General features: G+C 40.9%; 1 protein-coding gene across 1 annotated transcript in view; it reads right to left on the bottom strand.

Moving 5' to 3' along the window:
- The window catches only part of si:ch73-335l21.1 (insulin receptor substrate 1-B), a 47,373-nt gene that overhangs the window by 12,479 nt on the left and 8,760 nt on the right, over positions 1-26,134 (bottom strand). The window contains exons 2-3 of the mRNA XM_041985053.1: positions 24,780-25,081; positions 20,614-23,755 (exon numbers count right to left, since the gene is read on the bottom strand). Coding sequence (XP_041840987.1) covers positions 20,614-23,755; positions 24,780-25,081 — 3,444 coding nt within the window. The remainder of the gene's footprint in view (positions 1-20,613; positions 23,756-24,779; positions 25,082-26,134) is intronic.

The following is a 26,134-nucleotide window of genomic DNA, read 5'->3' as shown; positions in this document are numbered from 1 at the left end:
GTGATTCTCCACTTCCATGATAAACATCTCGTCATCCATGATGAAGAAAAAAAAAAAGAAAGAACACTGAGACTCCCTGACCGGTTAAAGTCGTAATGTTTACATAGTTCAGAGGCTTTTATTTTGAAAAATAACAGTTTTTACACTGCTTTCATGTCTGATTTCCTGTCTGCTCCTACCTGAACTGCTGAGTTTCACGTGTTCTGGGTGCGTGCTCCGTCAAAAATAGAAAAAGCGGAGAACTGCCACAAGGCACTTCTGGGATGCTTCTGACACGCGCCACGGCGCACCATTGGCTAAAACAGCTGCAAATAGGAGTTTTTTCTAAGGCAGCCAAAGCAATCAACTCCTGAAGCTTTAAATACTGTCCGAGGATGATTAAGGCAGGCCCTGACAGGGAACATGTATTGCTGAACTGCAGTAGATGTAAACACCCTAAAATGAACAATGGAGTCCCCCAAAATACCAGCGAGATAGAGAAGTAAAGCTTTGCAGAATGGGAACGGTGATGGCTGGCTGGGATTATGCCTGTGAATGCCTGTGTGTAATGGCCTCTTATTAGACAGCAAGCACACATACATCCAGGTATAGGAAAAAAACAATAAATGCACAAAGGCTTTTTCTGCAAACAAATTTTTCAGCTAGACTTCCTCTTTCAACCAAGATCACTGTGGACAACCAGTCCCCATGTCATGTAAATAAACAGCATCATGACGCATTAACCTGCTCTGTGTGTGTGTGTGTTATTTTGTACAAGGGGAGATGATTCATATTCAGATTTTGCTGATCTCCAACAAGCCTTTAACGTAACTACCATACGCCTGCAGTGGAAAGTGACACACTGTTACCACCTCATTCAGACGCAGCGAGGACACACTAAAACATGATCGTCCAGCCGTGCTCAACGGTCCACACATGACAAACTCACGTCATGTTTCTTTCAACTCCCCTTGGATGACAACTGGTCATGAATCCAAACAAATTCATTAATGACAAATGAAACTGCGGGAACAAAAATCTGTAAACAGATCGTGTATGCACATGCATATGCCGCCTCTCAATCATCCCTCCCTCATTTACTTCCCTGTGGCCATCCTGACCATCCATCTCTTCAATGTGCAATTTTGCTTGTTTGTTCTTGACCAGGTATGAATAATGAGTAAACAAGAGTGTTAAGGCCCTTTCATTTCCTCTGCACTGCCAATTTGAGGCTTTTAAAGCTTCACTTAGGTGCTGTGACGCCTGCAGTGGAGAAGAACATTGTGTTGTCTGCTCTAAAGGTGTGTGAGTGTGTGTGTATGTAATTGAAGACGGCAGAAATGGTCTTTGACTGCCTTATAGAAGTTACACTACCTACCGGTCAAGCATAAAAAGATACTTAAGATGCACAGTCCTCTCATTAACACCATGTAGGCAACAGCACATAGAGGGCTCTAAATGGCTTTACTACACGCAAGCACACTCCAAACATGAGTGATGCTTGTTTAAATGTATGTTTAAACATTAAAACTGGCCAACTCATGGGGTTTGACTGACATATTGCAACATATTGTGGCAGGGGTGGGAGTCAGGTTTCCAGGTTTCATCATTTCTGTGTACGAGTGACAAGCGAAATGACCAGAGCCTGTGGTTAAGGCTCTGGTCATTTCACGCATTGACTACTGCAACTCCTTACTGGCAGGCCTGCCTGCATGCTCAGTTAAACCTCTGCAGATGATTCAGAATGCAGCAGCACGTCTGGTCTTCAACCAGCCCAAAAGAGTTCATGTCACTCCGCTACTAATCGCTCTTCACCGACTTCCAGTTGCAGAGCGCATCAAATTCAAAGCCCTGCTTCTGGCTTCTAGCTACACTCCCTCTCGACAGTTACACTCTGCCAGTGAAAGACACCTAGTGCTCCCACCACAACGTGGTGGAAATCAGTAGCTAGACTCTTCTCCTCTGTTGTTCCCTGGTGCTGGAGCAATTTACCAAACTCTGTTCGATCCACAGATTCCTTTTGTCCTTTGAGGGGCAAAAAGACTCAGCTGTTTAAGGGGCATTTAGATTAACTTGTCTACTTGTCAGTATGAGTCAGAAAGATTTGTCCTGCTCTTTGGCTCAACTCAGTACCGAATTAGCTGCGTTCACATATGCCCAAGATGATATTGTGTGATAAAATTGTGATCTTGTAATTAAACATAGGACTACTGTAAGGAGGGAATGGGGGGAAAAGGAATGCACTGCCTCTAGGACTACATGACAGCACCTGTGTCCAACTGGACTCACAGCAGTCTGACTACCTCTTGGTTTCTTGCTTGTGTTGGTCTTACTCTCAGATGTAAGTCGCTGTGGAGAAAAGCGTCTGCTAAATGACTGTAGACTAGAAAAGAATACCAGAAAGAAGAGAAAGGAAATGCTGGTAAAACATGATGACCAAAGCTTTGTTGAGCTGCCGAGAAACTACGAACCAGGCCTTCTCGTCTACCATTTCTAGAACATTCTGGAACAATATCTAAAAATCCCTGTAAACACATCCCTAAAACTTGTGGAAAGCCTTCCCAGTAGAGCTGTGGATGGGCCAGCTCCATTTTAAACCCTACAGAGAAAGTTAAAGTTTTTAAGATTTCTGCAGTGCTAACTTAGTTTTGCAAACATGCATATACATATTTTGCTTTTAAGACTTTTCAAACATTAGGTAACAGATGATTGTTGTTTGCCTTTACATGCCTCTAAAAAGACTATGACAATGCTCGCTGATGACTGAAACAAGTCACAGCGGGCCTGCCAAGTTTTGGATGTCTTTGCAAATCAAAGCAACATAGGTTTCTAATATAAGTAATTGGGCTAAAGATTGTTGTATTCAGTCTTACTAAATATTAAATCCTTCTTTAATAGTAATCAGCTCACTCAGCTGAAAACAACATGTCCAACTTTCACAAACGAATATCTTAAGATAGAATTTATTCTTACTTAAACTTGCTATTTTGGTCATTAACATGTACTTATCGTGAAGAATATGTAGTGTTCTATTAGTACCTTGCTAGTGTGGTCATTAAGATAAAAAAATTGAGTTGATGGTCCCCCCATTATATGTAGTGGGAGGACCATCAACTTATTTTTCAGCCAGTTGCAAAAGGAAATGTCAGCAATGACAGTGACACTAGTTTGAGCTTATAGCTTCTGATTTTCAGTCCTGCATTAAGAGCACATGTGTTGCCATTTGGTTGGTATGTGTGGTAAACTGTAGTCTTCATTGCCTTGGCTGTTAGCTCCCCTGTCACCTGATGAGTTTGTTAGCAGTTTAGGAGGCTTAGACTTCATCTGTAAACCCTTGCTCTCCCGGATAATCTGGGCTGAACATTTGTACAGGTCGAGGTATGTGACTGGATTTTTGTTTCCAAAGTTAGACGGGGTGAATCAAGAGCTTTTTATACACAGTGGTTGTGCTTAATTGGAGCAATAATAAACATTTTTGTCAATCTTTTGCATGTGATTCACACAAACCAAATATAGGAGGGTCATGACCACATAATGGGAGTCTTTGTGCACAGCAAGCCAGCATTAAGGAATCAGCTAACGTGAAACAAGCTTTGTGGGTTTCCTCCAACCATGATGCCCATGTAAATTTAATGCAAATTTTATCATCCTTATGAGTCTGGAATCGTCCATTGGGTCCCCCTACCACCATTTGTGGATGGCCAAAATATTATAACAACGCAGGCTGAGCATGCACATCTATTAATCTCCAATCAGAAAAACAATATTTAAGAAAAAGAAGACAAAAAATGTGTTTGAGGTATGACTGCAGAAAAATCCGCCTCATTCACATCAGCAAATTGTACAGTAGACTAATTACTTGTCTATACATGGATATCTTCAGCAGAGTTGCTTAAAAAGGTAGCATGAATACTGTTTACACCTCTGCAGAGTCCTAATCAGTTTGCACTTATAAACCTGGAAAGCATGAGCTCCATTGATCTACCTTGCAGGCTAAGAAGCCAACCTTAGACACAAGGGTCTAAGGATGTACTAACCCAGAAAGCCTGTTAGATTGTGAAGCACTAGCTTGTCAAAATTCACACACTTTGCAAGTAAGTACATGTAGATTACACACAGAAGAACACAGAAGCAGGATAACCTGGAATGAGACATTCCCTAAGAGTTTCAGTGCTGTATTCTTCCTCAGTACACCCAACAGAATCAAGCACTTGGGGTCATCAGTTTAGCCTACAAAATCTTTTGGCTATTAGATTGAAACTAGACCCCAATTTTGTTTGAAACTAAAGGCCAATAATTTATACAGAAATTACAGTTTACAAGATGTGGCATAGCTATGATTATTACCTATTACAAATGTTAATAAATGACAATATTTGTTGGGATAATTATTTAAAAGCCTAAGCAGTAAAAGCCAATTCGACTCCAAAATTCAAAAACGTAACTTTAGTCAGGAAACCCAAGCGCTTAGGTGCCCGTACAACACACACACACACACACACACACACACACACACACACACACACACACACACACACACACACACACACACACACACACACACACACACACACATACACACACACACACACACACACACACAGAGGCATACTGCTCCCTGCTGTAATTTGGGCAATTCAATAAAACCCTGCAAAGCACAGGAAGCTGTTAAGACTGAGGCCCGGCTATGGCACTGACGCCAAGTTGACGTAGAGGTGAGGTGGTCCTCTAAAGGTTAATGACTGTTCTCAAGCCAATAATGGCAGCAATCAGCAAACATCTCTGCTCCCTCATCCAGTCTGCACCAATGAGTTGCATAAGACAGGTCGATGTACCGTTTGTTCCCTCTCTCTGTTACCTTAGAGAAAATATAAACCATCCAATTGCAGGTAAGTGTTCCAGGTGGTGACCCACAAGGCCCCTGTCATTCATTGTCACATGCAGTTTGAAGTAACTCTGAAACTCTGTGCATGTGTCCAGATTGCAAAATATTAAAGTGCTTGTTTTTCTGATGACTATGTCAGTTTGGTTTCCTGATCAGAATGAAGAGAGCTGCAGAATTTTTTTGTGCTTTTTTTTATGGATTATGCAACTGAAGTGTGGCTGCCTATAGTTTCTCTGCAGGAGGGAAGAGTTGAGCAATCTTGTTGAAGTCTAAAGACGGTGCTGTGATCTCCACAGTTCTCTGTTTCTTATTGAAACACCCAGTTTAAGCTTTCCAGGCTCCATGTGGCTGCAGCAGGGAGCTAAAACAGAGTATAACCTGGCATATTTACTTCTTACCCACCAACTTCTCTGACCCTGACACAAAATCATTTAGACTTAACCAGTGTGCCAGTTTTAAAACCCCTGAAACCAAAGGTTTGAGTTTTTTATTACTTTTTTCAAGAAAATACTTAAGAGCAGGATTTGTATAGTTAAACTAAAAATATAATATTGGATAAAAAAAGAGATGCTTAATATTTAAGAGAGCGGGAGGAAGTCTGTATTTTGGATGCCATTATAATAGTTTGAAATCATTGTGGTGCAAAAGAAGTTTCTGCCACTTTTATTGATTAATTGAAATACTCATGCTGGTTTCAACGTTTTGTTGTACTGGATTAGGTATTTGTCAGCATCTGTGCATATATATATATATAAAAAGGTATCTGGAAACAAGGTGTTAATGTTCACGTGTACTGGTTCACACTTTGTTTTAAGGAATAAAAAGGAGCCATTGTAGAAAAATAGGACAAGTCATACTTATAACAATGAGAATTAGAAATAAAGATCTGACCCTAATGCAGATCTGGAACCTTAAGTAGATAAAGTTATTAGAAAAAAATAAATAAATCTGACTTTATTAGATGAAATGTGGGTTTTTTTTTGCACATTGTGAGCAGCTTAATGGGAACTTTAAACCATCTTCCAAACCAAGTATTAGCCAAAGAACCAGCATTTGACTTTCAAACACTCATCAAAAAAGTTGATAAACTATAGGTTTTGTTTTGTACGTTTTTATTACAGTAGGGTGTCGAAAAAGTTTACCATTTTGACTTGTATTTGTAAAAATTTCCAAATTTCCAAGAAAATTATGGAAAAAAAAAACTCCACCTCAGATATTCTGACAGAGAGCATGTTCAGCATTTACCCATTTTTCTTAAAGAATTAAGTCCCTCTATTAATCCATGCAAAGATAATAACAGGGTTGAGATGGTCCCACTGAATGTGCCACTAAAACAACACTTTTTTCACTAGTGTAGAAAGATGGGATTAAGTAACTAATATTTCACTTATGACACTATGAAAACATGGCTGCTTCACTTTAGGAAAGCATGCAATGAGCAATATTATTGCAAACACTGATTAAGCTTTTGTACAGAAAAGCCAATATTGATACACTTGTGTATGTCCTGCTTTTCAAAATAAAAAAGATCTGTAGCCTTCCGCTTAATGCAGTCTGCTGTAATACTGACGTCGTGCATACTTGTATGGAATAACAATAAAATTTAGATTTATTGTGCAGCTGTACTTAATAACAACAGTATGGTCTGAGCAGAGTCATTTAAAGGCACTGCTCTGGTATTATGTGACTATCAACAGTAGACTATTTTCCAGAACAGTCACTCGAAGCGGGTCACCCAGGTAAAACTGGCTTGTTTGAACCCAATTTAAAGGTGAAAGGAAAAAAAGTTTTCAAGGCAACTTGAGCCTCTCTGTACGACACCAGATTCTCACCTTGGGTCATCGTCAGCATTTCTTCTGGCCCTCGGATCAACTTTGACCTCCTCTTATCCCCGAACGTCCTACCTCTGATCCACCAGGACTCAACACGCAAGTGGCAATGCACGCAAAGCAAATATGTACCGTCACCACCATGAGCAGTATTACAGCTATACAGACGTTCACACACACACACACACACACACATGTGAGAAGTAGCTGGTTAGTAGACAGTAATCAGCTTGCTGCTCTCCAATGCCCATTTGTGCTAAGCTCCTTACAGACGAACTTAGTTAGAGAAGTAACAAGTTGAGTGATGGTACGACCAGGAACATACACAGATCATGGCAAACAAACACCTGAGGGAGTAGAGAGATGTCTGTTTTGGGAGCAGAAAGAAGAAAAAAATCCAAAAGAGGTAGGAAAAAAGAAAAAAGAAAGAAAGAAGAGGGCACACATAAAAAAAGCAAAGCTCAAATGATTTCCTGGGAGAGGGTACAAGGAGGGACACAAGTATGAAAAAAGTGTGTAAAAGGGAGGGAAGTACTCCCTCCTTCTCCTCCTCCTCCTCCTCCTGATGTGCACTCAGTAACCCCAGTGGGTTTGTGGGTGGCTTCGGCGTTCCTCTAGGCTTTGCCCAACGCACTCAGAGCCCGGCATACATCCCATACCACAGCGCACAATCGACGCTCTGTAACCAGGATCATGCTCGCACATGGAGATGGCGTGCTGCCAAACAGACACATGCGTGCACAGATACAAACACACGCACATACTCCTAATGTGTTGAAATAATCCGTGATAATTTAAATAACCAGTTGGTCATTTAGCTGTAAGATCATAGAAAAATGAGAGCTGGTTTTTAAGTAAACCTATTAATTTCACTACCGTACGAGAATATTGTATAGCAAGCACAGACTTGCTTTAAAACATTTTTACTCATCTGGATGAAGAAATGATTTGCCTTCTTATTGATTTAAAGACAGATGACAATCTCATCTGTTTGTGAAACACGAAGCTGGGAAGTTTGAACTTGCACTTCAAAAGATAAACTTTGAACACAAGTTGACAAAGCAATAAGTCAAAATCAAGGCATGAATGCACCTTCTGTTAATCTATGCAGACCTGCTCTGCAAGTAAATCCATCCTCTGATCTAATTAAATCATTTACTGTATGTTGTATCCCATGCAGTCAAGAGGCACTTTCTTTCATGCTTTTAAACATAGCGCTTGCATGCTGGAGTAAAAACTTCTTGGAATATGATTGTGGGGAAGGAGAAGGAAAAAAAAAGCTCAATAAGAATAAAAGAAGAGAGGAAACAAAAAGTCTACTGGGAAGGAGTGAAAAGACAGGAAAAGGAGAATAAAGACGGGGAGCTGAAGAGGGAGGGAAAAGCAGGGCAGAGGGGCTTTGTTCAAAACAGAATAAGCAAAACCATATCGACAAAGGAGAAAGTAGCCGTGTGTGTGTGTGTGTGTGTGTGTGTGGTAATACACAGCCAGTCAGTGAAGGTTACTGTGGCCATTAGCTGAGAAGATTTTTGGCTGATCTCCCATTTCTGAAAGGTGATTGGCTCAGATCATCTGATTCAAGCTTTTCCCATTAAGTTTCTGATTTATGTGTGTTGTTGTGCATGTGTGCAAACCAAACAAACACAGCCTTTGTAGTGTAACTAGAGTTTTGAAGTAGAAAAAGCAGGCATGCGCAGGTGTGCCAATCAAACAGTTCCCCTGTCAAACCCAATGACAAGTTCAATGGTGAAAGTTCACAAGGAACACACACACACACACACACACACACACACTTAGTCTGTCCAGCGGCGCCTCTTGGACTGACCAAGCTGCCAATACTATTTACTCCCCTGCCTCTGTGTTCTTGTATTTGTGTGTGTGCCGAATCCATGAGAATAAAGAACTAGTCAGTCAAAACATGACTAGAGTACTGAGGTTTTACTACCTAATTACCATTTGCTTGGCTGGACAGCACAACAGTAACACACACACGCACACACACACGAAATGACTGCAACTAAAGCCCCAAAAAGGAGTCCTTGAGCTTGTCATTTAACCTGAAGAAGGGCATTCTTTGGATAAGAGACATTTAAAGTTTGACTGGTGAAAGAAAACTGCTCCATCATAAATTAATAAACACTAAAAACTACAAAATACTGTATTTCTCATAATTTCAGGATGATGTAAAGACAAAGACTTAAGAAGTGCATCAGAAATAAAAGAAATACTTCTGCTAAAATCCTCAGACAATGCATAACAATGATGTCACAGACATTTCAGCAAGGATTTTCTCCTTTTAATAGGATCTCTTCACAAGTCCGTTTTTGTTACATTTTCTCCGTTTTTACCTCATATCTTCAAAGCTCAGACAGAAACAGACACTTTGGTTATACACACCTCAAAATAAGAGCAGGAAACACACTGTAGCTGCAGCTGGATGACTGTTTGCTCTGTGATGCAATGTTTTTATCTACACAATGTGTTGTATCTGCCATGTTGCACTCCACATATCCTCTCCTCGAAAATATACATGCACTCTAATAACGCTTGTTACATTAAAGAGATTAATCAGTTGATTCAGTTTCTTTGCTGAAGTTCTGATGGAAATTTGTGATTGTTGCTGAAATAGCTGAATTTCACAAAACATGTCTAAGCCTTGGAGAATGTGGAAAGAAAGAACTTAATAAGTTTTGGTGCAAATAGGAGTCACTCTTGATAAAACTGTGAAATGCAGCAGACACTGGTAGAAGATTATTTCTTTTTGTCCTTTTGCTACCAGAATTATTCAAAAAGTAATAGAAAATTTGATGAAAACTTGAGATGGGGGTCCATGTTAAAAATCATCAATTTAATCTGGACATATCATGAAAAATCCACTTTTTTAGCCCATAAATACACGTTTTTGTGCACTTTTAGTGTTATCAATTCAGAAAATTTAAATACATTCTCTCCTGATGCTGTGGATATATCTTTATATTTTTTTTGGGTCATATTTTTCAGTCTGTTTAGTTTTCTCTATTATCTATTACGTTTCGTTATCTATTACGTCACAGTATTTGCTGTGGGTCTGCTAAATAAGGTCATGGACTTCCGGGTATCCAATTTTGTGAATCCGCTATTTTATTATTTTTTTCTCGAAGCAATTCTGTAGTCCACGTTTAGTTATGCCGAAATTACCAGTAGACAAGTCAAAATGTGTGGTGTTGTGTGTATCAACCCACACAATTCCTTACATCGCCCCCCAGCATCAGAGCCTCTTCGAAGTGCCTGGTTGGATTTAATTTTTTCACGGAAATGTACCGACATCAGTGGGTTAGCTTCTGTTAGTGCTGTGTGCTAACTTTTAGCTTCCTACCAGAGGATATAACTGTACTGTGTGCTTTGAATAAAATAATTTGGCTTTGTTTTTTGCGGGTTTGTGTAGTGGAACATGATCCAAATGCATTCAGTGACTTTCTTGACGCTCGCGTTGACTAACTCCTTAACAATGTCGAGGCCTTGTTTATCTTATTCATATTGTGGTAGTGTGGAAAAAGTAGTGTTGGGAGTGGGAGGACAACTGCATGGGATGATGAAAAATACATGGAAGTGTTTGGGGAACTTATCAGTGAGAGACGAACAGAAAGGGAGAGAGGAGGACTTGAACATTTAAGGCTGGACGGACACTTTTTCCGTTGTTGAGATCTCTAGTAAACTTGCCATAAAAAGTAGATAATAGTATCGCTGCTATCAAACTACAAATATGGACGAATGGGGTGGAGTGGATCTCTGCGACCTGGAGGGAGGCGGGGCATGAAATGCCTCATTCACATTTAAAGAGACCAAAACGAGGCGCTCTAAAGACGCGCCTCAGAACAGGGGTTAACAAGGGGTGTGTGGAGCTAGAATAACCAGGAATTCAGACCAAAGCATTGCGGATCTACTTTATAAAGACCATAAATTAAGGATTTACATGTGAAAAGGAAGGTTTTAAAAGCATGATATGTCCACTTTAATGTCAACCCAGATTAGAACATGGTAATATTTGATTTTTTATTATTGGAGTCAGAAATGGGTTGAGTGTTACTTTTTGTGTATAGTTTATTTAGTAATAAGCAGTATGATCAGAAAAAATACCTAATTCTGAAAGATGAGAGATTAATTAATATACAAAATTAGATGCTAATTGGTAGCTTAAGTTAATGATAGACTAATTGCATGTTTAATTTAGAATTAATAATAGCTCTGTTTGCATTTCTGCATATTTTTACTACAAAAAGTCTAAGATTGTATATGTCATTTATATATTTTACCCTTTAAACACATTTAAAACCTCCCTGGCAGTATTAACAATATGTTAAACATAGGTTTCCAAGTAAAAATTAGAGGAAACGTTTAAAAATAAGACAGAAAAGCATGTAATCCTTTTCAGTGACTGAAATTCTGGATCTCATCCTGCCACTTGGGCTGGGATCATATACATAAAGATGTGAGCATCAAAACACGGCTGCAATCAATGCAGCAAGCAAAAGGCAAATCAGGTCCCTCTATTCATGCTGCCATAAGTCTACACGTCAGTCTGAACTGGTGAAAAATATTTAAATCTCACATTTGATGGGAGATCAGACGCCTCCCCTCAGTTGAGGAATGTTAAAACCTTCCTTAGTGACAAATGTTTTCAGATAGACGTGAGTGTGGTAAAGGTAAGACATGGGGCATAATGATACATTAGGTGCTTGTGTGAAAACTGCATATATATAGTTAGGTGTTGAAACTATTAACAAAAAATAAAAAAAATAAAAAAATTCCTACTTTCATCTTTTTATGTTGAAGTTTGTGATATACTGCTAAAAATTTCTGTTTTATTTTTTCCATTTCTGATGACATCAAGTCGTCTTTGTTGAATCAAACAATCTTTGCTTAACATAGTTGTCACTGCAGAGGATCATGTGTGCTTAACTTTAATTATGAATGAAGCAAGTACTAAGAGGATTAATTGATAGGTAGTTGTGTGCGTGTATATATGAGGATGTAAGTGATACCCATGCAGTGCAGCAAGGATGGGTGTGTTTGTTACACAGAGGCCTGGAAATGAGACTTAACCCCCACTGGGTATGTGGAATTACTGGAATTACAAACACACGTTTTATCAGCTGATCTGTCCTTCCACTGCTTCATGTGACAAGCTCCAGAATGGGGCCGATATGGTCTGAACACACTTTTAAAGTCACACGTACTAACAACATAAACACTTTTCTTTGTCTTTATCAGCAAAAAGTGGAATACAGGAGCAGCTGGTGTGTCTGTGTGTGGACTAAAAACTGCAATGTGGTGGGAGATGAGGCAAGCAGGCTGCTCAAGGTCTTGGGAAGAAGAATAATTAAAAACAAAAGTGGGCAAGTGATACTTTGGGATGGAAGAACAGAAAAAATATAAATAAATAAAAAAAAAACAAAAAAAAAAACAAAAAAAAAACAAGTATTGACATAAGTGTGTTGTCCTCATTGGTTATCACCAAGGCAACCAGCACACACTTCTCTCCATCCAAACTGTTTCTATTGTCAAACATTTTCTTCCATTTTCAAATACATTGATTTGCTGCTTTATGTCAGCACTTGGTCTCCTCCTCTTTTCATCAACATCCATCTTTCTTTAGCTGTTCTCTCAAAACAAAAAGTCATGAAAAACCATTCATTCTGCACACACAGCGGCCTTTTTCAGCTTCATTGTTTAAGTGTCAAAAGCACTTGATAAAAAGGCTGTTTCATGTCTGTCAAAATGAGGCAAATATGTAGGAGTGATGGTAAATATTACCTCTGCAGTCTGCAAACTGAGAAAAATCTCCATCGAAGAAGTGAGGGCAGCAACATCTACAGTTCAACTCATCAGCAGTATGAGTCAGATTACTTTGAGGGGAGATGTATGAAGGTTCAGTAAATGTGCATAGACTCTGCATGGCAACCCAGAGACACACAATGTCCAAAACACACACACACACACACACACACACACACACACAGAGCAAAGATTGAGACTCTTTTCATTCTGCAGAACCAAACCTCCCATTTCCTCCTTTGTCACACACTCTGTGAAGCTTCTATCATCTGTTACCTTAATGCACCTTCTGATTTAAACCACATTACTGAACATTATTACTGCAAAGCAACACTTAGTTTGACTCTGGATAGTATCTGGTACTTTTAATGATACCAAATGACCTTATACTAAATGGATATATAACAGTGGGAATCACTGAAGGAAGGAATCGCCACATGCAGAACTGAAACCAATTATTTGGGAATATTTCCCTTCACCAAACAGAATGCAAACCTCTATACTCAGAATCATAAAGATCAGTCTTTTATCCAGTCTATGTTAACCCTTAAAACTCCAAGACCTTTTTTTTGGCTAGTTTTGGTCTCCCTGTTTTTTTTTTTTTTGTTTTCTTTTTGTAAAAAAAAAATGCATGTAGAACATCAACCCTTTTAAGCACAGTCAACACAAGAAGACTTTTTTTTTCAGGACAGCCTCAGTTGTCAGATTATGAAGCTAAAATGGTGTAAAGTTAATGTATCTGGAGATATAGTACCGTTAAGGCTAAGAGGAACATTATTTTTGTTCTTTTCAGCCACTGAAAAGCTGTTAGCAATGTAAACAAATTCACTTTAGGGAACCAGCAACCTAGCTTATTATCATAGATTGTAATCAGCAATGACAACAGAAAAATTACCTGACACTAACAGTTAATAAAGTCCCAAAAATTTTAGGTGAGTCTCAGCAATGACCGAGTACTGTTCAAATAACTAATTCAGCAGAAGTCTTGGTAATAAGCAAAGAACCCAAACTGCAATTTTAGTAAACAAGGGTGCATAAAAACACATATATATACATTTTTAAATATGTTTGGTGAGCTTGCCTCAGTTTATTTTTCTTGCAGACCATTTCACACGGTGGGTGTTTCAGGACTTCAGCTTAACGTGCAGCTGAATTGAGAGTAATGTTAAATGAGCATCACTGGTATTTGTTCTCACTAAGTTAGAGTTTGGCTAAATTGTATAGCTAAAATAAAGCATTACTAGTGTTACCTGAATGTTTACTATGCACAATCACAGTAAAAAGCTAGACTGACTTCAACCATGAGTTTAAACCTCTTGAAGCCTGAAAACTCACTGATGTTTTTTAAGTACAGCTTACAGGACTGTGGTTAGCCTGAACTGAACAGAAACACCGTGGTTTGCAGAAACAAAAATGAATAAAGGTTAGCTGGATTTGTTGCATGAGCCAAATGACCCAACATAATAAAAAAACATGTCCATACATGAAGAAGTAGAATTTAGATCAAGTAGACTCCATTTATCAACAAACCTAATCCATCCTGCAGCACCTGTTGCTCAGTCATGTTATAAAGTTAGAACATTATTTCTTCATGGCACTAGATGTGACTACAAAGAGATTTGAGATACCAGTGTCGCTTGCGATTGCTTCCAGCTGCCCTTTACTTGGAGAGTGATTTATACTGTTGAACTCAGACTGCTGACTGTTGCTGGGCCTTCACCGCGTCGCAGTGAGCGGTGGTGCATGTGGCAGCTTGATCATCCATGACAAAGCTGTATTTGTGTGTTTTTCAGTAATCAACCCGGATTATTCCTCGAGCCCATGGTTTTCCTTAACTGGATGAGGGCAAAGGGTTGAAATGAGATGATGTTGCTGCAGATGATCTCAGTACAGTCTGTGTTTGAAACCTTTGAGCGCTCTAACATATACATGTGCGGTGGGACGGACACCTACACACGCAACCTTCAAGAAACCCAGAAAAACCCAAACACAGGAGAGTTGTTGCTATGTGCGGTGTGAGTGCGTCACCTCCCTGAACAGACCACCCAAACAAAGCAAACTGGACTTCAGAGAAGGACATATCCTTGACTTTAACAAAAGCAAACTGTCCTCCTCAAAAGAGCCGCGGTGGCTGTGCTTTGCCATATCATCCTAAGACATCTAAAAGAGAAGCGAGAGGAATAATATTAGATAAAGACAAAAATATGGCTTTTGTTTAGTTAAACCAAAGAGGAAGTGGATTCAGGCCTCGCAGCTGTCCTCGTGTAACCGCACAGCTTTTCTCTGTCTCTCTGTGTGGGCAAATCAGTTGTGCAATGCTATAATTAGGCTAATGAAGGAAAGTTGAGTTTGAGCTCATTTCAGGCAATTTGTACTCACTTCCATCTTAATATGGATTATAATGATCTCAAAATAGGACAGACTAAATAAATAAATTACAACTATAAAATATAACTGAAAACAAGGGTGTTAAAAGGCATCTTAATATCTAAAATGCACCATTAAATTGCTAAGAGATACCAAAGGATTTAAAGTCAGATATAAAGCTTTGGATTTAGCCTCCACATGTTTAGCTCTGCTGTTTCTGCCGTACATCTGTGTGCGCTGACACTCTGCATTAATATGAGCAGAGTGGTGAGTCACTGCGCTGGGACACCGACGCTGCAGAGTAAGGCTGGAACGCAATCTGCCTCCAGCATGCAGCAAAACATCTCAGCATATAAACAAGCCAGTGCACACTCTTATATTTATCCACTGTACGCTAAGCCTAACCCTATTTAGGGGTCATGTCCCATCCACATGGTCAGTTTAACATAATACTACTAGTGCCGTCAGTCCAAAGTAGCGTTGGTTGGGATTACACACTCGACGAGGCGAGCCCGTCACACACAGGGAGACAGTGCTGTGTTGCAGAGCAATGAATGTGTGGTATTTGATGCACAGCTGTGAGCCAGAGCCGATTATCATAATTGCTGTAAGTGGCTACAGTTCGATTTAATAACACAGTTGTTTGGGTTGGTTTAAGAAAATCACAGCTTTTATGATGATTTATTAGTTAATGACTCTGTGATCGTTTAATAAACCTAACAAATCCCTTTCAGACATAACTGTCATTCTCCCCAGTCATTTAAATCTAAAATTATACCAATAAAACCGGATGCATCCTTCAGTTTGCTTGATGACTTTTGTGTTGACTCTTGAAGTTAAAGTTAAATATTCTGTGTCATCCTTGATATTTAGAGAGCTTCAGCACAGACACACTGTAGAATCTCTGGATGATTATCTTCTTTATTCAAACATGCACAGAATTGGTTGTTAGACACACTTTGGCCCATCGCAAAGCCTGAATCAGGTGCAGCCTGACTGATTCTGACATTTCCACAGCTCCCTAGGGAAATGTCTAGTGTATTTTAAGGCTTTAGTAAATGTGTGAAATCTATACAGGATGAGGTAACAGCAGACATAAAAATCATAGATACCAAGGCCCTGCTTCACTACACTAAGTGTGTAATATACAGTTTTTTTTAGGTGTAGATCAGACTTCATATGTTGATTTACTTATGCACTTAATATGAATAAATAAACTGAACAAAGCACTATGATGCACACAATTTAGGAATACATTTTTAACAGATCATGCATAAAATATGGAAAAAAGTATATTGAGCATTTCCAATCTGGTTGCAAATAAAGCAGCTAGCTTGTATCATGTACACAAAGCGAGATCTCTCGTGTAGGTGCATTTCCACTAACAGCACCTAAAACTTAAAACACTACAAGGCTTTAGTCAAGCAGCTCATTAACTGTTTCAGTTCCGAGTGTATTTGCATCTTCAGCGAGGTATAAGGTACAGAGTGGATTAGGAAAAATACATTTGCGGAGGTCTCATCACTTGAGTGCTGAGGTTGTCAAGGTGGTGACAGCAGTTTTCACAATGTAGTCAAAACAGGAAGTGCACTTCAGGTTCATTACCATAAGGCTGTTTTTTTTTTCCTCCTTAAAAAAAAGTCACAAACTACTTTGAGGAAAAAGAAATGAGGCAAACACAAGCTGTTAAAACACCTGCAAAGTTGCAGAAAAAATTAAAATGGAAAAAAATAAAAATTAGAGAAAAAAAATTAAAGGTCCCATTTTATGCAAAATTCACTTTCTAAGGGTTTGCTAACAGTCATTTGTGTCCTCATAGCCTGTGTATGAGGCCAAAAAATAAGAAAATTCTGTCTCTTTCACTTGCTTGCTCCACACCACTAGCTGTGCCCAACCTCAAAAATTACCAAGCGGACGCCTGCAAAAGCCAGAAATTAAAGGACCAAGGCTGAATTTGGGGTAATACACTTTGAAAACAATGCTGTTGGACCTCTGACACCCATTATGAAATTGTTGATAAATGTATATTTTTTTTCTTTCATTCTTAACAAGAACTTAAAAATCAAAACAATCAATACAACAAAATTTCCAAACACCTGAATGAAAAGGAGCAGAAAGAAGAGAATCTTATATAATCGGCCCCTCTCTCACAAAATAATTAAACCAATAATAAGTCACATTTATGAAACAATAAAAATAATATGGGACCTTTAAGAGTTCAATACAATAACCAGCACATCATCAGAGTTAGATTTGTTTGTTACTAAGTTTTTTATCATTTCATTTTTCATATGACTGTTGATTCTTAATCATGCTAATAGAAAAGGCAGCTGCTGACCATTTTTTTATATTAACAATTCAGCTTTTTGCAGGATTCTGCATCCATTCTAAAAAGTTTAATTTGACCAGCTAATTATTTATTGATAAGACCAAACTAACTTTTTTTTTTCAAATATTTTCTTACAAGCCCAACACAAAAGACAAATAAGACATCCACATCTCCCACAAATTATCTATACAATTAAAGTCAACTAATCACAACTTCCATTTTCTATTAAGGACAAAAAACCCAAGAAAATATCAGCATAGTAATATTAACTTGTGAGAAACCAAAAAAAAAAAAAGAAAGTTTAAAAATTACAAATACCAGAAGTCTGGACACAGCGAGTCAACACAGTCGTCTCACTGATGCAATTAGTTTTATGCATGAGTTTTACCCAATTAGGTAACAGTAAACAAATCCACCCGCCTCACCTTTATGATCTGTCAGCAAAATTTATGTGTTGCACCGGACAGCAAAAGACAAGGGTTCAGGGCAGAATAAGAACCATATTTTCTATAAAGCAGAGTAGGACAAGTTTAGCACAGATTAAGTTTTCATGAGATAAAGTCTGTAAGAAATATCTTGTGGGGGAAAATTCTGTGTCCCACTGTCAGGTTATGTTGGCATAAATATCCCCTCCACGTGGCAAAGATGGCTTGGGGAACATGGTAAAATTCACAATTAACATTTTCTTGGAGGAGTTTCTAGGAGTGATGTCCGTTTTAGTTTTAATTCAGAATTTTCTCCTAAAAATCCCCTTCAGTAAAACACTCCACACACTGCGTAAAATGTAGGAAAATCCAACCACAAAAATGCTCAGACTTTACATTTGTTACCACTTAACTTCAGGCGACGATACTGAAGGTAAAATAGCTCACTGTGTTTTTCCTCATTATCTAAACCATGAAGTTTTTTTGTGTGCATGTGTGTGTGTGTGTGTTTGTGTTGCACATTACATAACAGCTGTCCGATAGAATTTTTCTTGGAACACGTCCCACAACTGATGTTCAATTTTAGCCTTTGGCACTCTCCCTTGCCAAAAAAAACGCACCCCTGGGATATTAACAGAGAGGAAAAAAAGAAATCCCTGTAATTACAGCCTATCATAAAAAAGAAAGAAAAAAAGAAAAGAAAAAACCCACACACAGACATCATAGTCGTTTGTAACCTGTATTTTTGTCATAGCAGACAGACTGGTCGTTATGGTAAATTTTCCATGTTTGCTTTTAATTTTTGTTTTCTCCTTTCTCTGATTGCTGCAGTAAAAGGGTAACGACTCCACTCAAATGTACTTCTGAGGGACAGACTGCAGTGTGGTGTGGAAGGAAAGGACAACAAGCATAAAAATAAGAAGTTTTCATGAAAAAATGTGGAACAATGGAATGAATAATTATCCGAAAGGAGGGTAAGGAATTCCAAAAATCCATCTGCATAGATGTCAGACAAGGACAAATACTGTGAAGAATGAAAAAAGACACACAGTCAAAAAAAAAATGGGATGGAAATTAAAATTTAAAAAAGAAATGCAAAAAGTAAAAACTGAAAAGATGCAAATGATAGTCTGCAGGAGAGAAATGTGTCAGGAGAGTCAGCTAGTCTTGGGGTTTGGCCCTGCTGAGGCCTTCCAGCCCAACGCAGCAAACGCACTCAAACAAAAGATCATTTATTGGAGAAGGAAAGAGGGGGAGGCAAAACGGAGGGATGAAAGGACGGGGGAACACTGTACAGAGGCATTTGAGAGCTGTGTGAGTGAAACACTGGCCCCATCTCAACATTCACAGCCAATGTGTAACATTCTCCCCCGTGCTGCCCCGCTGACGTTCTCAGCAGCCAGAGCCCATATGGTCCTCCTGTGGTAGCCTGCTAGCATTTCTATTTAAAAACACCTCCTGCTTCCACCGATATGCCCACGATTTCCCAATAAAAACTGATTGTTCGTTTCCATCTGTGGAATCTCTGAAAACCAACTGTTGAGCTCACTCACCGCAAGATCCCAGGATGAATTTTTGCTAATGCCTTAAATTCTTCAATAATCCAACTGTGGAGCAGAGTTATGAAATGTTTACCGCAAAAACCCCAAGAGGTTTAACTCCAATACAACCTACAGTATCACATGGAAATGAGAGCTACATAAACAACAAGGCCTGGCAGGATGCATTCATTGCGAGAACCCCCACTTTGGAAGGTTACTCAGGCTTACAATAATGCATTTAAATGCACATCTCCATTTAAATGCCACTTTATCTGCTTAAACTGCATGGGGTTTGTTTCTTGAAGGACCAATTTTGTGCAGATACTGGTTCAAAATGAATGTTTTTCTATGTGGAAATGTCTCACATTGAGTTTGCTAAGACATTATTTAGCTGCGGTAGCCCCCCCGTGGATGAGAAATTGTTCCACAGAAGGGAAAAATGTAAATATACTAAAAAATGTCATGCTCTTGGCCCAGCTGAATTTCCCTCTTCATATAAACAGCAGAATTTACAGAACAAATGAAGACATGTACAGTTAAAGTGCTGCCTTTTATTACTTAGGTACAAGAAACCTACATTTTATTTTTAAGAGCAGGAAAGGGCTCCGTGTGAAGTCACTTTTTAAACCTTAACAATCCATCAGAAGCAAAATCTACAAATCTTGTGACGCCACTTGACTGCTTGCATACTTTGAAACTTTTATAGTTCTGGAAACTCTAAAATGTTCATAAAAAATACACAAATAAATAATAATTAAAACATTTTCTCATGTTGTCTATAGCTGTTCTCTCTGGTCACAGTGGAGGATTTTACCAAGCTGACAGGCCAACCCATATTTGAACTTAAACGCTTCAACGGCAAGTCTGAATGGTTTCCTTTGCTACCAGTTGTGCTGCAACGAGATGTGTGTGACAGCTCTCCTGTTTGAAAAACAATAGCTCAACCAGAGCAGAATGATTCTGATGCTTGTCATACACGAGGAGCAAACGGCCATCGAATGTGCACCCAAACACCAAAATGAAAAACTGAACTGAGCGGGTGGGATGCTACAACAACTGAGACCATTTCCAGATCATTGACATTCATCAACAAAACATCTGGTCTTTTAACACCTTACTTAATCAAATCATGTAAACAAGTGACTATATACCAAAGCCCAGACAACAAAATCCATTTATGCATGGCTGAAGGAGCCGATCTATATCTCATAATGTGAATTATGCAGACAGTCAAATAAATCAGACAACCGACTATATTTTTAACTGGCGCCCGTTAAACTTTGATTACAAGCATACATGAAAAGGGATGTTGTGCTCCATTGGGTTATCTTGAAAGCATATTCTTTTCACTATAAACATGAGACAAAATACATTAGCTACAGAGGAAGAAAGGGAGATGGCAAAAGAGAGTCATAGACGTAGGAATAAAAGTGAAAATTCATACCTGTTCCCTCCTTGTTTCCATTTTGATGTGTGCGCAGCTCTTCTGATTTGTAGAAGTCGATGCTGGCATACGTGTTGAGGTTAGAGTTGTTGCTGCTGCCAACCGCCGCACCCACTACCCCGACACTAGAGCCTGCACCCACCACAGAGAAGAGCCGAGATGGGGCCTGGCTTCCTGAGGCTCCATCCAGGCCTGAGTGGGGACTCTCTTTGTTGACTAAGTCCAAGTCTATGTAGTTAAGACCATGCTCTGTGGATGTAGATTGATTGTTTGTGGGGGGATCAGTCACAGCACCATTTCCCCACAGCATGCTTTCAAACCCCAGGCGGCGGACAACGGCCTGGGTGTGTTCTGGAAAAAGGGAGGCAGTTGAAGATGAAGTAGAGGTAGCGGTGGGGAGAGAAGGCGAAGCAAGAAAGGTTTCTGAGCAGTGCCGTCTGCGTCCTTGGGGGTCAGCGCGGATAACTTTAGCCCCCTGGTCTGGGTTAAGTCCTGATTTACCTAGCTGGAAGTCTAGACCCCGAGACAGCACTGAAACAGAAGGATCAGTCCTGGTAGGAGATGGGACTTTGGGCGAGATGCTGGGTGAACTAGGGACAGTGCTGTTATTCAAGCTGAAGGCCATCTCTGTGTATTCCCCACAGGACGTAGGGGACTCAGTAACCAATGGAACACTTTCTCTGTTTTTCCGAAGAGGGGCCTCAGCCAGTTCTACAACCTCCTCACGAGGACTAGTAGTACTTTCCTTACAGGTTTTGGGGGCATGAGCAAGCGCTGGAGGTGTGGGAGGGGTGTGAAAAGCAGGGAAAACTGACGAAGTCAGGGAGAGGGGTGAGGGGGATGGGGAAGGGCCCAGGTCCATGTTGACATACTCAGAAGCAGATGTGGGAGTGATGGGGGCTGAGGGACTGTGAGAGAGTGGGATGAAATTTCCTACACACGATATTGGTCTGTTCTGAGGATGCTGGTTACTTGAGGCATGAGGCAGTGAAGAACCATGTCTTAGACCCCTTCCACGCACTACTCCAACCCCTGCATGGTTGCACTTCTCTCCCTTGAATTCAATGCTTACATACTCCCCTGGGCTTTTTGGTTCTGGGGGTAGGGGGTTTTCACGGACCCTAGGAAGGGTGTTGGCCTTGGATACATCCACAAACAGACTTACTGGTCTGCTTTTAGTATTGGTACTCTGTTTTGAAAAGCCACCAGAGCCTCGTCTCTGAGATACCTTGCTCCCATCTTTGGACTGAGAACCGCTTGTCATGCTACCCAAAGCCTGAGAAGTCCGGTCATCGCTCTCCCCAAGGCTCTCGCTGCTGGCTGAGCTGGAGGAGTATGAGGATGAAGAAAGTGACAGGTGGCGTCCAGCCACTGAACTGCCTACTGCTGGTTGCTCCTGACGCCCTACAATAGTTCTACCACCACCCGTTCCCCTACTACAAGTCCCATTGGGCCTTCTTCCGCGTCCAGGCCCATCATCAAAGTGTCCAGAGGACGGATTGTGTTTGTATGACCGGGGAAGGGAATAGTAAGAATAAACCATTTTAGGGGCTTGTTGTTGCAAATTGGTCTCCAAATGGCAGGTTTGCTCAGGAGGTGGAGGGCTACCATTTGCAGAACGTGCACTAATTGGAGACATGTTCATATAGTCACTGCCAGCCCTGCTGTCTGCACTGCCACTGCCTACCCAAGCCCCTCCAGAGAGACCTCCACGCTGGTCTGGGGAACAGCTGCTATTAGGGGACATGATCATATACCCATCAGAGGTTGGCAGAGGGCAAATCTGCTGTGGAGGAGACACACTGTTGTTTGGGGTCATGGCCATGTAGTCATCAGCAGGTTTGGATTCCGAATCTGGGACACAGACAGCTAGTGATTGGGATAAAGAAACCGGAGGCTGCGTCACTCCAGGTAGCATTGACATGTACCCACTGTCCATGCCTAAATCTACGCCACCACCTGCTCCTCCAGCCCCTTCAGTTTTAAACTCCCCTGCCACATCCAAGTACCCTCCTCCCCCCACCCCAGCACTTATGGTGGACTCCCTCTGTGTGGAAGAGCAGGTTGAAGTGAAGGATTCTCGACTGGTGCTCCTGGACATAACAGCATAATCAGCTGAATCTTCATCTGCAGCCTCATCAGCTCTGCGATGAGGTGGGGCTAGTCTTTCCAGGGCCATTGGGGGTAAAGAGGCACGCTTGCTCAGCAGCCTACGTTCAGCTTCACATTCACGGCTGGAGGAGCGGCGCAGCACTCTCCTGGACTGGGGCTGGGAGCCAGAGGCCTGGGTTGCCAATGCAGGTTGGGCGCTTGGCACCAAGGGCCCTTGATTACTGTTGCCAGTTCCACTGCTGCCACCACCCCGATGGCCCATCAGGATATAGTTGGCTCCATCCTCAGCAAGGGACTGGCTGTCAATGCTACCAACAGAGCTTCCAGGGAGGCTTGGGGATGGGAGAACTGTGTGATCCCCTGGACTGGATCCATACTCGTCCGACGACCCATAGTCACTAGCTGAGCCTGAGATGGAGGCATGATGAGAGGGCACACGGGTGTAGGTACCAGACCCTGGAACAGGACCGGCTGATATTATGCTCCCAAACTCAGAACTGTGCCCAGAGCTAGATGAGAGACTTGGGCCTGGGGAGGGGGCTGGGGTGGAGATGGAGCGCATCAATCCAAAAGGAGTTTTGGCAGATGTGGTTGGGGCTGAACGAGCTGACTTTGACCTGAGGATTGGGGTGGTGGAACAAGAGCCATTGGTGGAAGGACTGGAGTTTACACCTTGGAGTGGAGTGGACCCTGCTAACCCCTCCTCACCTTTCCCTCCATCGCTGGCAGTGCGAGACCTTGGGAAGCTATGCCGAGGGGTAGGAGAAGCATTGGCACTGTTGATTGCTGCTCCACCGTTACTGCCTGCAGGTGGCTCAGTTCGGGGTCGGCGGAGAAAGCCAACCTGACTGGGAGGAGGGTTGGGGTGATGGCGCCGTGAGGGAACGCTGATGGGGTTAGAAGCAGTGGCACCTCCTCCAGGGCCAGAGGAGGACTGAGACTTGCTGCGTTGGCGAAACTCTTCACTCAGAGCCTTCATGGCCTCTAGTAAGGTTTCATGCATGTTCTGGGCCACCACTGAGTCATCCACCTAAGACATCACACCATGACAATCACAAACAATGAAATTATAATTGGGATTGTTTTTTCCCCATGACCACACATTCTTAAACATCCAACCACTGACTATTTCAAATAAGTTTTCTTTGAACTTTGAAATTTCAGATTGTCCTTGCCAATTTTCTATCATTACGAACTATCCACTGGATTTAGGCCAGGGGTGTCCAAAGTTGGTCCTCAAGGGCCGCTGTCCTGAAGGTTTTGGATGTTTTTTTGCTGCGGCACACCTGAATCGATCAGTGGGTCAACATGCTTGGGCAGACTTGACAAAAGCTGTTAAGGAGAAACATTTGATTTCAGGTGTGCTAGAGATGGGAGACATCTAAAACCTGCATGATTGTGGCCCTCAAGGACTGGAGCTGGACACCCCTGATTTAAGCCCCTGTCAATACAAGATTAACTTTTTCTTCTGTGGATGCACCTTTACTGAACATTTACTTGGGTAAAAAGGAATTTGCAACAACATTTGGCAGTACACAACCCAAACAGAACTAATACAATTAAATACTTTGTAAGATTTAAGTTAATGTATTCCTGGCCTAGCTTTGTGCTGTAGTGTCATGTTGACCAGCTTCATCAGTTGTTGTTCACTGCACTTCATCAGTCTGCCCAAACAAACAAATCAGACTTCCCTTTTGGTTTTGTAACTGTGGTTTGGTAACATTCAAAAAGCAAGCGATCATTTTTCCATGTGCGCATGATTACTTGAGCATTTGTATCACTTTCTGCTTTCTTGTCTTGACTGAGATATTTTCAGTAACAAATGTCACATGAACATAGATTTATTTCAAGTAATTTATTCACATTTAAAACAGAGGGGAAAATATTCATTCAAAAGAATATCTGGAAAAGCGGGGGCTTAATATAAAGAAATAGCAAAATGTAAAAAAAGTATGCACCAAACAGTTTCTATTGTGTTGTTTTTGTAGGCTTATGTGAGAATTGCGGGTGAAAAAAAAACTCAACATTCATGGGACTGAAAATTACAGACTTACCTGCATCCAGAACTCGCCCGGGCCTGTCACGGCAGAGCGCCCCACCTCAACGAAGAAAAAGTTTTCTGAATGGCCGCAGCGTCTCACATTCATCAGCTGAAGCACCACCGCAGCAGCATCAGAGTTTAGCTTTACAAAGTTGACTGTTTTGTCGGTCAGGCAAAGCCGATAGATGCCAACCAAGTTTTTGGCCTGACCCAGGCCTTTGGGCCACACCTTCACCTGCCACACTTCTTTGAATGCAGGTCCTGGATTAGGTGCTCCATAGTCTCCCTCTGCTCCGCCATCATTGGGGTTTTTACCTTCAAGGGCAGAACAGAGACACAAGAGATAAAAGATGAGGATATGATTAGATAGTATAGAAGGAAGCACAACTGTGCAACAACAACGACATGACCTTCAAGCACCTGTGAAGACAGGGTTGAGCAGGTGAAACCACCACTATTTACCTATTACTGGACAGTGAGGTGCCTTTATTTTGTAAGCTGTGCTGATGATGAGCTTTTCATTGATTTTAAACCAGATCTGAGTTCAAACCAAGCATGCACAAGCTGTGAGACCGCCTCACTGTTCGTGCAGGCTTCATATCTGAGGTCTCATTTGTCAACCACAGAGACATCCAGAGTCTCCATTCTCTCACACACACAAAAGACCAGTGTGGAAAAATTACACTGTTGACAACTGAAGTGCTGAACAGGAATGATGATAATGGAAAAAAAAGTAACACTTATGGAAAAAACTTTAGTGAACCAGCTTAGAAAATGCTTCACAAGTGAATCTTTGCTGCACTGCTTTAGCAAATGAAGCAAAATGATGGTGTTAAAAAAAAAAAATCACAAGAGACCAAAGAGTCTGAAACGGCCGTGTAGACTAAAACATTGTGGAGTCTTTTGGCAGCAGTACAGTTGTTCACACATCTGGAGCAAGACATGTTTGTATTATCCTCAGATAGTACCTTCAATCTGTCACACTTAATAACTAATTCTCATCAGCTTGTGAAGCTGAATATTTACATCGCAGATTTACCTTTAAGCTCAATTACTTTGCACCCACAAAAGACCTCACATCTGTTGACTGAAAAGGATAAAAGGGACAAAAAAAAACCAAATATTATGTGACTCATGTTTTGGGTGGACTCCCTTTCTTCTTTACGGAAACACCCTAAACAGTTTTTCAAACATAACCCATATCCTCCTGTGTCCCACATTTCTTTTGTTTTCTATCATATTGGCAGGCCAGATATGTCTGAGCATGATTTCTATCTACAGTGTGGGGCAACTCACTGTCAATACTGAAGAAACAAACCTCCACTGAAAGGCTCACCTGCTTCCTACATGGGAACAGGATGTTCTTTG

This window comes from Melanotaenia boesemani, chromosome 5 (assembly GCF_017639745.1).
Source record: "Melanotaenia boesemani isolate fMelBoe1 chromosome 5, fMelBoe1.pri, whole genome shotgun sequence".
Classification (NCBI taxonomy): Eukaryota; Metazoa; Chordata; class Actinopteri; order Atheriniformes; family Melanotaeniidae; genus Melanotaenia; species Melanotaenia boesemani.
This window is presented reverse-complemented; position numbering and strand designations above follow the sequence as displayed.